Below are 12,227 nucleotides of genomic sequence, written 5' to 3' on the forward strand. Positions count from 1 at the left end.
GGGATGGTCTCTTTCCCTTCCTTCTCTTGTTTTTTCTTGTCCCCTCCTGCAAAGATGGGCCTGAGAACAAGCTCTTCTGGCCGTCACCTCTTGTCTTTATTTATCTATCCATTTATGCACTTACACCTGCCATACAGCATGCGGGATCTTAGTTCCATAACCGGGCATCACACTCATGTCCCCTGAAGTGGAAGCCTGGAGTCCTAACTTGGACAGCCAGGGAGTTCCCAGCTCTTGCCTTTATTATCTTCTCAACAGTCATGCCTCTGGGCTCTGACTTGGCCCTCACTGATGTCTTCCCACATGGATTTTCCTCCTTCGTGGCCCTGGACACCCTGTTTTGTCTGTCTCCGTTTCTCTGTCCCCCACAAATTCTTCACCTCCTACTCCTGAGAGATGTCCTTGTCCTGCTCTCTGCTTCGTGTCATTTTCCCAAGCCCCAGCCAGCATTCTCTTCCTGCAGACTCTCCCCTCCCTGCCGCACCATCTCCCCAACACTGCGTTGTCTGCCGGGGATCAAGCTGAAGTGTCCTGCATGGACAGACGGACTCGTGACCACTGAACCACCTGGGCAGCCCTAACACATACATATTCTTTTTCAAAAATGACAAAATGAGCAGCTACTTTCCCCTACATTATAAAGGGCAGATAAAGTACTTCTTAATCCAATGTATGAAAATTGCATGAACTGTCGAGAAGTGGGAAAATGTGGGCATAGCACCCTCTGCCCTGAAACTGGTTTAATACACATGTATGCTCCACCTTGTCTGCCGGTCTGGGAAAGAGAATTCATAGGCCTCCCTGTGTTTGGATACAGTTGTCTCAAACTCTCTTAAAAGTGCACTTCCTGAGGTATTCTTTGAGTATGAAACAGTAAAGTTTTGAATGAATGCGCAGCGGTTCACTGACCTGTAGCTGGTCTTCTAGTCTCTCCTTGAGGCAGTCACTGCAGTGGAAGGGGCGCCTTCTCCCCCTGATCGAGGGGGACCGGTCAGTGCTCGCCCACGGCTGGCCTCCGCTTACGCGAATGGCGGGGCGCAGGACAAGCTGAGGCGGGGAGGCTCACCGTCCTGTGCTCCTGGGACGGTGTTCCGCAGCCACACCGCATGCAGACGTCAGCTCTCTCTTCCCCCAGTGGCTGAACTTCTGATTTATGTCGTTATGGTGACTAACTACCTGAACTTCCACTCAGGCAGTGAATGAAGGCTCTTTGGGTGGCGCAGATATGGCTCAGAGTCGAGGGTGGATTCCAGGGTCTCAGTCCTCTCCTCAGCTGTGTGCATTCTGAGTGTTAGCAGTGTTTTAGTCGGGAGTCTCTCTCCTACTCTGATCATCATCAGGAAATGCACTCCTTAAGGTGTTACCCATTTTCCTAGCCTTGATGCACACCATAGTAGTTCAAAGGCACCACCATTATTCAAAAATACCACATCTCAGGGTAGTGCCAAGATTCTGCTGAAACACTGAATAATTGTTCCCCTGCCTCCCTTTTCCCTGATATGTCACTTTCTTAATGAAGTCCCCAATCCTTGAGGCAGCTGACATGTCAGAGTAGCACATGGGTGCTTGGCTTGAAAAACAGAAAAAACATACAAATGAAATATGTCTCATAATGCATGTCAGCTGCAGTGTGGGGCCAGGAAAGGATGACCCCAGGCATCGGCCGGGTCCTAAGGGGCCTCCTTCCTGTCCCCAAGTCACCATGAGCTTCTGTTCTAGAGCTGCTGGTTCATCTGCCGCATCCCTTTTTCCTAAGAAAGCAAATTGATAGGATCAAAATTTACTACTGTGGTTGTCCAGTGGTCTGGATCCTGGATGCGTATGTTCACAAGTAGCCCGGGGGACTGTCTGTCTTAGAATCAAGTCACCTGACTGGCACAACCAGCTCTGGTCAGCAGAGGGCCATTGCAGGAGCCAGTCTGGGGAGTGAAAAATACCCAGAAATGAGAAATAATTTTATTTTATTTTCCTTTTTCTTTTCTTCTACCCCACCATCCTTAGTTTTACTTGGATCTTTCCATCAGAGAAAACAGAATTAATAGCAATTTTTTTTTTCCTTTTCTGCCCTAGTATTACTAGAACCTTTGCATCGGGGAAAACAGAAAAGGTGATCTTTCAAGCACTCAAGGAGCTAGGTCTTCCCAGTGGAAAGGTATTCATTAATTTAATAACGTTTTTCTAAAACCACTTTGTGTATTTTTGTCCTCATGTAATAAGTAAGATTATTTATATTAAACTGATTCAGTTAGATTCAGAATTAGGTTCAGTCACATATAGTACAGTTAATTTTTCCTTTATTCTCTTCCCTTCTATCTTTCCTTCCTTTTGTTTTCTGGGCATTTTAACCTAAACATTATAGTATTCAAATAGCATATTTCCAAATGTTCCTGTCAACTTTATTAAGAAAAGGAAATGACAGCAGGATTCTCTTTCACACGACTTATTGAAAGCTTGTTTTATAGAAGCCCATCAACATTAGCAGAACCATGCACAATGTCAGCATGAAAAATGGCTCATAAATTAAGTTCTTCAGGACAGCTGTGCGATATTTTATGAAGCACCTCTCCCCAAGCAAAACATTTGAGTTTGTGGCCCTTTGGATTTAAAATAGTTGCATTGAAATAAATTTTAAAAATAAAATAGTTGCAATGAATGTATTAACTGCAAGGAAGATTTAGGCTGTTACTCTCTTAACAAATCCTATTTGAAATATAAGGTTCAGTATGAAAAGTAAACTCTTGCAGAATTCCCTTTATGTTGCCTGTAAAAATTCACAAAATAAGCGTAAGAAAATGCTGGGTTTGATTTAGTCAGCACCCTTGTGGCAAGTAGTTGCGTTGTTCCTTCAACGAGAGGAGAAAGAAATATTTCTGTGTGTTTGTTCTATGGAGTATCTCCCAGAGCAAGCCCAGCTGTGGCCAGTGTTTGAACATCCAAACCATGGTAACTAGAAACCCTGCTTTACATGTGCCGCAGTCTAGTAGGCTGGCCCACGGTTGGATCTTCTGGCTCCTCTCAGGAAGAGTCAGAGATGAAAACCCTGGGATTGCAAGCAGCCATCACTCTGCTTCATGAACCTGTCGATTCTGTATATCCAAAGAGAGAGGACGGTGCCTGGTTTATGACAATGCTTCTGTTCTTTCCAGAATGATGAAATTGAGCCTGCCGCATTTACTTACGAAAAGTTCTATGAACTGACACAAAAGATTTGTCCTCGGACAGATATAGAGGATCTTTTCAAAAAAATGTAAGTTCCATTTATGAGAAGTGTCACATCGAAGTTGTCCTTGCTCTTTTAGACTTTAAAAACATTTTTTGTCCTGATATCTTCATATAATATGTTGACAGTATCTAGGAATGTCTAGTCAGGGTTACATTTTCACCCCTTAGTTTATTTGGTGTAAAAGTTCCCTCTGAGTTTTTGAGAAACTTTTACAAAAGTTGGTTGCAGCACCTGGAACTTCCCCCCTCCTCTCCCTGCATTGGCTTTTACTAACTACCTACAACGTTAACCTGCTCCTTTAGGTATTAACCCGTTATGTGAACTAACTAGATTCGATTTGGAATGTTATTATGTTGTTCAAAAGTCCATTCATTCCAGTTATTTCAAATGGATGACTTACATGTTGTTTTCTAATAATGCCTTTGGATAATGCAAAAGAAGGATTGCAGACATTTTCTGTAAGTTAGGGGGAGTGATTTGCCTTTGCTGCTGTTGGGTGTTCTTTGTGTTCTGTTTTCTTTACAAACAGTCTCTGGCCATTTTAAGAGCTCACCACTACTTCAGGTTTAGAAAAATCAGTTTAGAATTATCGACAAAAAATGTCAACATGTAAATCGTACCTCCTGTAGCATCATATACCAAAACTTACTTTTTCTAATACATTTCTTTTCAGCAATGGAGACAAAACTGATTATTTAACGGTAGACCAATTAGTGAGCTTTCTAAATGAAGTAAGCTTTTTCATACATTAACTCCATCAGTCTGTGTGCAGTGGCTTGCTTCCTCCAGCACCCTCATGGCATGCCTGCATCCTGCACCCCCATTTGCTTTGCTTCTGACCTGCTGATCTTTCATGATGGCTTTACCAGGTGCAAAAATCAGCTGCTGCCCCCGTGTGTCCATGCATTTCCTCATTGGCTTTGCACACTGCTTTTTTGTTGGTTTCTTGCTGTGATGTGTAGCTCTGGGTCTGTGTATGTGTGTGAATTTGATAATATATTCACTTAATTAAATGTGTCTGTGTTTTGCAAGATGATATTTAAGGTACTTATCTTTTTTTTTTTTTTCTATTTACTTGTAAGAAATAGAAAGAGAATGGATTGAGTTTACCACCCTATAGTTGGATTCGCCATCGCTAACTTTTTCTCATACTTTTGCGTGGACTGGGAAAGCCTTATTTTTGTCTTTTAATGGATTGCATGTAAGAAAAATATGTAGGTTTGAACAGAATATTTTGACAATAAGCACAACACTGGAGTTCCTGGGTGAAAGCATAGTGCATATTAGGCCAATGGGATGACAGGTTAAATTTTTACTTTTTATTTTTGTAACAAGCTCAGAACTAATTTTAGAATGTGATTCACTCAACAACCAAAACTAGTTGACAAAACTTGCTTAAGCCCAAGATAAATATATTTCAGAACACATAAATGTTCCAATTTTTATGAAAACTAAAATTAACTTTTTTTTCTCTACGTGTACAAGAAAGTGTTTTCAGTGAAACCCATTGAAGCTCTTGTTAATACAAAAAATGGAAATGCACTTTTTGTCTAACACATTAACTAACAAGAAGACTTTAAATGAGGGATGGACAGTATATTTTTGTTCCAAAACAATTGATAGTAACCATTATACCATATAAAGACAAAACATTGAGACAGACAATATCATGCCAGGTAGAAGGTATTGCTTCATGAAAAAGTAGCAGGCAGACTGATTTGCCAGTTTGAAGACACACAGTACATCTTTGCTGAAGGGCTTCTCGTTTCTTTCCAATTCAGGGCCCAGTGGCTCCCAATTTGTAGGGTTGCACTTGAGAAGCTATGATACCCAGAGCCTGGAAGCATGGATGCAGGAGAGACAGGGTCCCCCATATATCAGCACAGATGCCTCTACTTTAAAGTAATCCTTTCAGTACACCACAGTATTTATTTTACTTTAAAACATTTCAGGTTTTTTCACTCCACTAGTTTTTTGTTATATGGATGCTACGTTCATAATCTTTACCCAGATATTATCCACATTCTTATGCCACTGTTGCTCAGAAGTTAAGCTGTTTTGCTCTGCCTCCTTAGCCCTTTCCCCATCTTCTGCTTCTTTTAAAAAATGTTTTATCTCTCTCCGCTTTACATGTACTTTGGGTCATTGGTCATCTTAAGTTTTGGTGAGAGAGGCAAAAATCTTGCTTTCTACTAAAGAGGGAAGATCTTTCCTGGGGAGACAACTACCACATCATCATTTACCGCTTCCTAGAGAAAGGCCACTTGCGCGCTCAGGATGAAGCTGGTACTCAGCTGCCTATTAAACATAGCAGAGACTCAGTATGCACTGCACTTGCACTGTTCAAATGAAGAACCGGTTCTGAAGTCTTCAGTGTACATGCTGCATTCATGGGTCCTTATCTCATCCCCTGCCTTGTATGGGAGACTTTTGTAGACCTGCCCCGTAACTACTCTTATAATTCTTATAAGTCATAACAAAAATACTCATTTTAAAAGGGATGATCACATATACTTTCTGTCTCTGCCATCCAAATTCTTTCTTAAATACTTTTTTCCTTGGTAGCTTTTATCCAGCAATATTACACTGGCCAGTAGTATTCATTTGCTTACATTTGGCTTTTCATTAACAGTAAGGGGGCCCTTTCAATTTGGGGGTGGGGCTAATTGAATTGCTAGGATTCTGGATTTCTTTAGGTCACAGAAACTACAAGACTACAAGTCCAGGAAAGTAAAGCCTTTGTTTTTAATCAAAGTGTCTGCCCTGAATCTCTTCCTTTTCTATCCTAGTGATCAGCTGGAGGAACTAGACAGAAATCAGAATGTCTCCTTAAAGAAGGCTGTCAAACGTAGAGAGTGTTCTGCCAGCACCTTGCCCCCATAGGACTTTTGAGGACTCTCCCTCTCATTATGCCAAAGTCTAAAGCACCCCACGGGCAGAGCACCATCGAAACCTATAATGAAAGGAGACAGAATTCACTCTGGAAGGGAGTAGGCATTGGAATGTTAAGGGTCTCTGACTCCAAGAGCTTAGATCTAAACATTTTCAAATGCCTTAGCCACATAGTCTCAGTAAGCTGGAATTTAACATTGTATTAGAAGCCCTGGATGCAATAGGAAAAGAAAAAATAAATGAGTCCCAGGAACACAAAAGAACAAGATCTTGTTCATTATTTGCAGACGATTGTGTAACCTGAATATCAAAAGCCATCAAAAACTCTTTGAATAGATAAGAGAGTTCAACAAGGTAACCAGAGAAATGATGAAGAAAGAAAAAAATCAACAAACACACTTCTGTGAGCATTAACCAGTTCTCCTAGAGAAGGAAGTGGCAACCCGCTCCAGTATTCTTGCCTTGAAAATTGCATGGACAGAGGAGCCTGGCAGGCTGCAGTCCATGGGGCTGCAGAGAGTCAGACACAACTGAACAACTAACAGTTACTTTAACATTTAACAGGGAAAAATGGGATTTATCATATATCAGCAAAAGCCGTGTTTCCTCCCACTACCTTTCAGTTTGTGAGTCCCTTTACTCCTTATATGCAGTTTTCTTTTCAGTGTGTTAATGTGTATCTGCAGGAATCTGGACAGAGAGGAGAGACTGTGGTCCATTTCCTGCCTGGTTGCTGTGTAGGGCTTTGTACCACCTGCTCTCTGCCCATGCCATCACCACTCACTGGCTTTTCACAGGGAATTTTGGATCTGCTCCTCATCTAATTCTCAGTGTCTCCATGTTCACTGCTCCCCAGAGTGTGATCTGGGCACCAGCAGCTTCAGTACCTACAAGGAACTTGTCAAAAATGCAGAATCCCAGGTCCCACCCCAGACCTGCTGAGCTGGAATCTGCACTGGACATTTTCTCCAAGTGGTTTGTCTGCACACAAGAGTCTGTGAAGCACTGGATATCTCCTTGGTATCATTACTGTCAGTGGGAGGCATGCGAGAGCAGCATGAACTTTTAAACTTGTAATTCTCCATAATGAAGGTAGCCCCGGAAATCTACCCCTCGGATCTGAAATTTCGCCATGGCTGTGTTTCTTGGTCCCATCCAGTGGGCTGATGGAAATGTGTGCGTGTCTGTGTGTGCCAGTATGATGAGAATGGTGAAGTTGAGTCCAGAAGAGCTGGTGGGGACACTCACTGTACGCTAGCGCCTGGTTGGTTGGGTACTGCCACCAGCTCAGTTCTCCATGTGTCAGGACTAATTAAAGCCTCTTGGCTGCAGTTAGTTGCGCCTCTCTTTCCCCATTCCTAATGAGAAGCTGAATTGATTTTAGTTTTACCTTCATCGTCCATTTCACTTCAGTTCAGTCGCTCAGTCATCTCCGACTCTTTGCAACCCCATGGACTGCAGCATGCCAGGCTTCCCTGTCCGTCACCAAATACTGGAGCTTGCTCAAACTCATGTCCATCGCATCAGTGATGCCATCAAACCATCTCATCCTCTGTCGTCCCCTTCTCCTCCTGCCTTCAATCTTTCCCACCATCTGGGTCTTTTCCAATGAGTTTGTTCTTCACATCAGGTGGCCAAAGTATTGGAGCTTCAGCTTCAGCATCAGTCCTTCCAGTGAATATTCAGGACTGATCTCCTTTAAGATTAACTGGGTGGATTTCCTTGCAGTCCAAGGGACTCTCAAGAGTCTTCTCCAACACCACAGCTAAAAAGCATCAATTCTTTGGCGCTCAGCTTCCTTTATAGTCCAACTCTCACATCCATACCTGACCACTGGAAAAACCATAGCTTTGACCAGACAGACCTTTATTGGCAAAGTAATGTTTCTGCTTGTTAATATACTGTCTAGGTTGGTCATAGCTTTTCTTCAAAGGAGCAAGTGTCTTTTGATTTCAAGGCTGCAGTCACCATCTGCAGTGATTTTGGAGCCCACTGTTTCCACTGTTTCCCCATCTATTTCCCATGAAGTGATGGGACCAGATGCCATGATCTCAGTTTTCTGAATATTGAGTTTTAAGTCAACTTTTTCCCCTCTCCTCTTTCACTTTCATCAAGAGGTGCTTCAGCTTCTCTTTGCTTTCTGCCGTAAAGGTGGTGTCATCTGCATATCTGAGGTTGTTAATATGTCTCCCCACAATCTTGATTCCAGCCTGTGCTTCCTCCAGCACAGCGTTTCTCATGATGTACTCTGCATATAAGTTAAATAAGCAGGGTGACAATATACAGCCTTGATGTACTCCTTTTCCTATTTGGAACCAGTCTGTTGTTCCATGTCCAGTTCTAACTGTTGCCTCTTGACCTGCATACAGATTTCTCAAGAGGCAGGTCATGTGGTCTCGTATTCCCCATCTCTTTCAGAATTTTCCAGTTTGTGATCCACACAGTCAAAGGCTTTAGCGTGACTTCTTACAGATAATACCTGAGGGCCTAAAGAACTGAGAGATGCATGGAGAGCTGGAGAGAGATCAGAATAAGAAGAGAGGACAGAAGTCTTGGACAAGCACGAGAATCCAGAATTAGCTTTATTTTCTGGTTGCTGGTAATCTGCCTCCTGCCTCTTATGTATCATAGGATCACATTAGAGTTGATTTTATCAATCATTTCTTTTATTTTGCAGTTGAAAGACGGTAAGAAAGGGCTCAAAATCACTTTCCATGTACCATGTCTTTCTTCTTTAATGCTTGGACGGAAAAGGAATTATTTAGTTTCATGAGTAAGGCTTGCCAATTATTCCTTTATCTTTTTATATCTCTTTTGAATATTAGTTATGTCAACATCTCTCTCTCCCAGTGCTGCTCAGGTTGAAGCCCACTGATGTCTTTTCTCAATGAGTATGGACATAATAAGAAAGATATATTCATTGTCTCTTCATTTACGTGGTCACAGTTCTGTGAACTATTTTCCTCTCAGTATTATCTTTTATAAGGCTCTGAACATCATGGGGTGTATGCCCTTAGTACATTGCTTCCCCAAATCCCAACTGCAAACCTATGGTCTCTCCCCTCAGAGCTGTGATACATTCACCCCACGGTGCTTATGACTGAGTGGAAATCTTCTGAAGTCTTATTTCTGAGATGTCCTGGAAATGATCTTTCTCTTCTTTGTTTTTTCAAATAAAGATTATATTTTTGTGACTTTTAACATAAGTTTTGCCATTGTTTCCTTCCCTTTGGGTTATCCAGATTGCACTGTGCTTCCTTTCTGAAATGTGAACATCTTCAGGAGAGCAGAGGTTATCTGGTGGAGCAGATGTAAAGAGAAGTGAAGTTTCATATTGTTGTGGTGCTTATTTGCTACAAATGTAGAATAAGAGGATTATCACACATACATTTTAAGGACTTGGTTCCTCTGGCTGTTTTTTCTGAAAGAAGGATATTCTTCTAGTGAATAGTATGCCCTCTGATAAATTTTGATGAGGGTTACTTGGGAGCAGATTTCAAATGTTTATCATTCTTCTACCCTTGCAGAACTAAGATACTATTTTTTTAACTGATAGGCAAATTTATTTAAATGCATACGTTTACATACTAGAGTCATACTTCTTAAATTCAAGCACATCAGAATCAACTGACAAGATTGTTAAAATACAGCTTCTTAGGTTCACTGCGGAAGGTCCGATTTGGTAGGTTGGGAGTGGGTCCCCAGAATGTGCATCCCTCTCCAGCTCCAGGGAAAGGGTGACGCCCCTGCTGCTCTTCAGAAACTGCACTGCAGGAGGCCCCAGGCTGGAGCCCACACACCTCTGTGCACAAACGGCCCTGAGAACACTTGGATTCCCTTTCTTCCTTTTCCTAACTTTGTTTCTTTCTTTAACTGAGGCTCTTCTTTCTCTTAAATTCATATGGATTTGCCCCCATGATCTCCATGAGTCCTGAATGCTTATCAGAGAGTCTGTCTTTAAACTGAAAGATTTAATCCTAATAAGAAAGAAAACCTTGTGAGTATAGTGGCCAACCACGAACAGAACCACAGTGGGGTCCAAAAAGGCCCCTTTGTGCCTCGTCCATCTTCCTCCATGGGAGTGTTTATAGAGACGGGAGAAGGAAAGTACCCAGAAAATGTACTGGTTACTTATTTGCTTGGTTTGAAAGCACTGCATTCTCCCCGGAGGGGCGGTGCTTGTTGCTCCCTTGGGGCGGGCCCTGGAGTTGCATGCCAGCACCCACTTCCTGAACGAGATGCTCGGAGCATGCCTTCACCTGCCTGGCACCCCACGGTCCACTGTACCATCTCTCTGCACCCCAGGACTTTTCTTCCTTATGAGCTCGAGGCCTGTTATTCATGTAACAGTTTCTGCTCTAGCACTTGCATGGATGTGAGCCGTTATTTCTTAGATTCTAGCAGAAGCATGCTTCATTGGGATAAACTGGCAAAGAGCTATTGATTCCTTAGGAGTTAACACTCGTCACTCAGGGGGACGGTGGGAAGACCAGATCAGGCGAGGCCATGAGTGCTCTGGGATGACGTCACATGTTCTATTGGCCAAAGGCATTCATGCTGTGTGCCTCACTCTTCAAATGACCATTCAAACAAATGGGCAAGGGAAATCCATATGAACTTTTAATAGTTGTTTCTTCAATGCTTTTCCAGTAGTGCTTTTCAAAGTCTGTGCATATATTTGGGTAAAGAGTCATTGCTAGGGTCCTATCTGTTGACTGAGTTTTGCTCACGTCTATCTGCCATTTTTTCATTCCAGTTCCCTCTCTTTCTTCATTTGATGGATGACCAGGGACTCAGTGTTTGGTCCTTAAATCTACCATGAACAATAAGGAAGTTTGATAGACCCACTACCTATAGATACAGAAAGATAGATACACACACACACATACACACACACACACGTATACACACACACACTATTGTAGCTAAGTCAATTAGTAAATTGGACTTTTTTCATCTTTACTATGAAGTTAGGATGACAGAACTGCAGAAATTTGCTCCTGGTGCCTCATATAATACCAGGAGGCTATGGGTACTGATTTGAAAAGAATGACATGACCAGCCTCCCAAATGTCTTTAAATATTGATGCACTTTCTGCCCAGAGGATTTCCTCAGGGCAAACCAAGTTAGATTTCACAGTGAAATAGAATTTCTGAACACTGATATTTAAATACAGATTTTCATGTTGTTTTGAGCTTGTAAATATCCTTGTGCAGATTTTCATCCTTATTACAATGGATTCATTTTCATAAATATTTACTCAAGGGAATGAAGTTCACAGTGCCCCCAAAATCTCTTATTCATGTAGAAAGATACAATGAAAATGAAATTATACTTGTCTACCTAACTTTAGAGGTTTGGAGAGTTTTTTGTTATTGTTTTTGTTTTGACATTTACATGAGTATGATTTTTGCTTTTTTTATCTTTTTTCAAAAAGACTTTTATCTCACTTTATAAACACTTATGCCAGATATCTTCCCTGTGGTATGATGAGACCATACCATTTTCTCTGTTTATCAAATTTGAATTAAAAAAAAGTATATTTTGTCTCTCCATCTTCAGTTCAGGGAAGGGAACCAACACACTACTGCCAAATGTGGACCTTTTTGAAGTCTGTTTTAGGGAGAAAGACAGGAGAAAAGCAAAATCTCTTTGTAACTATAAACATGGTATTATACATATATCTTCTATTGAAATTACATAGTTTATTGATGTGTAATAGCCCAAGGGTGAGGAAGGTCAACCTAAATGGAGTTATTTTCTCATCATAGCATCAACGAGATCCTCGACTGAATGAAATTTTATTCCCATTTTATGATGCTAAAAGGGCAATGCAGATCATTGAGATGTATGAGCCTGATGAAGATTTGAAGAAACAAGGTAAGAAAAGTGAAAAAAAAAAAAGAATTTTTCATTTAAAAAATTCAAGAGTATATGCAATTTTTAAAATCCTTGCATTTTTAGTGAAATGTATTTTTAAATGCTTTGGAGCTCTCTAGAGACAAGGAATGATAACTGACTGAATTTTTTTTCCTAAATCAGTATAAATTTTGCCTTACACCAAAATTTATTTTTGCTGCCTGAAATATAATGCTAAATTTATTATTAAAC

At 41.3% G+C, this 12,227-nt stretch overlaps 1 protein-coding gene across 4 annotated transcripts in view; it reads left to right on the forward strand.

The window, feature by feature from the left end:
• The window catches only part of PLCB4 (phospholipase C beta 4), a 187,734-nt gene that overhangs the window by 60,946 nt on the left and 114,561 nt on the right, over positions 1-12,227 (forward strand). For all 4 annotated transcript variants that reach the window (XM_068987745.1, XM_068987747.1, XM_068987746.1 and 1 more), the window contains exons 7-10: positions 2,071-2,152; positions 3,147-3,247; positions 3,897-3,954; positions 11,888-11,996. In XM_068987745.1, coding sequence (XP_068843846.1) covers positions 2,071-2,152; positions 3,147-3,247; positions 3,897-3,954; positions 11,888-11,996 — 350 coding nt within the window. The remainder of the gene's footprint in view (positions 1-2,070; positions 2,153-3,146; positions 3,248-3,896; positions 3,955-11,887; positions 11,997-12,227) is intronic.

This window comes from Capricornis sumatraensis, chromosome 15 (genome assembly GCF_032405125.1).
Source record: "Capricornis sumatraensis isolate serow.1 chromosome 15, serow.2, whole genome shotgun sequence".
In the NCBI taxonomy this organism is placed as follows: Eukaryota; Metazoa; Chordata; class Mammalia; order Artiodactyla; family Bovidae; genus Capricornis; species Capricornis sumatraensis.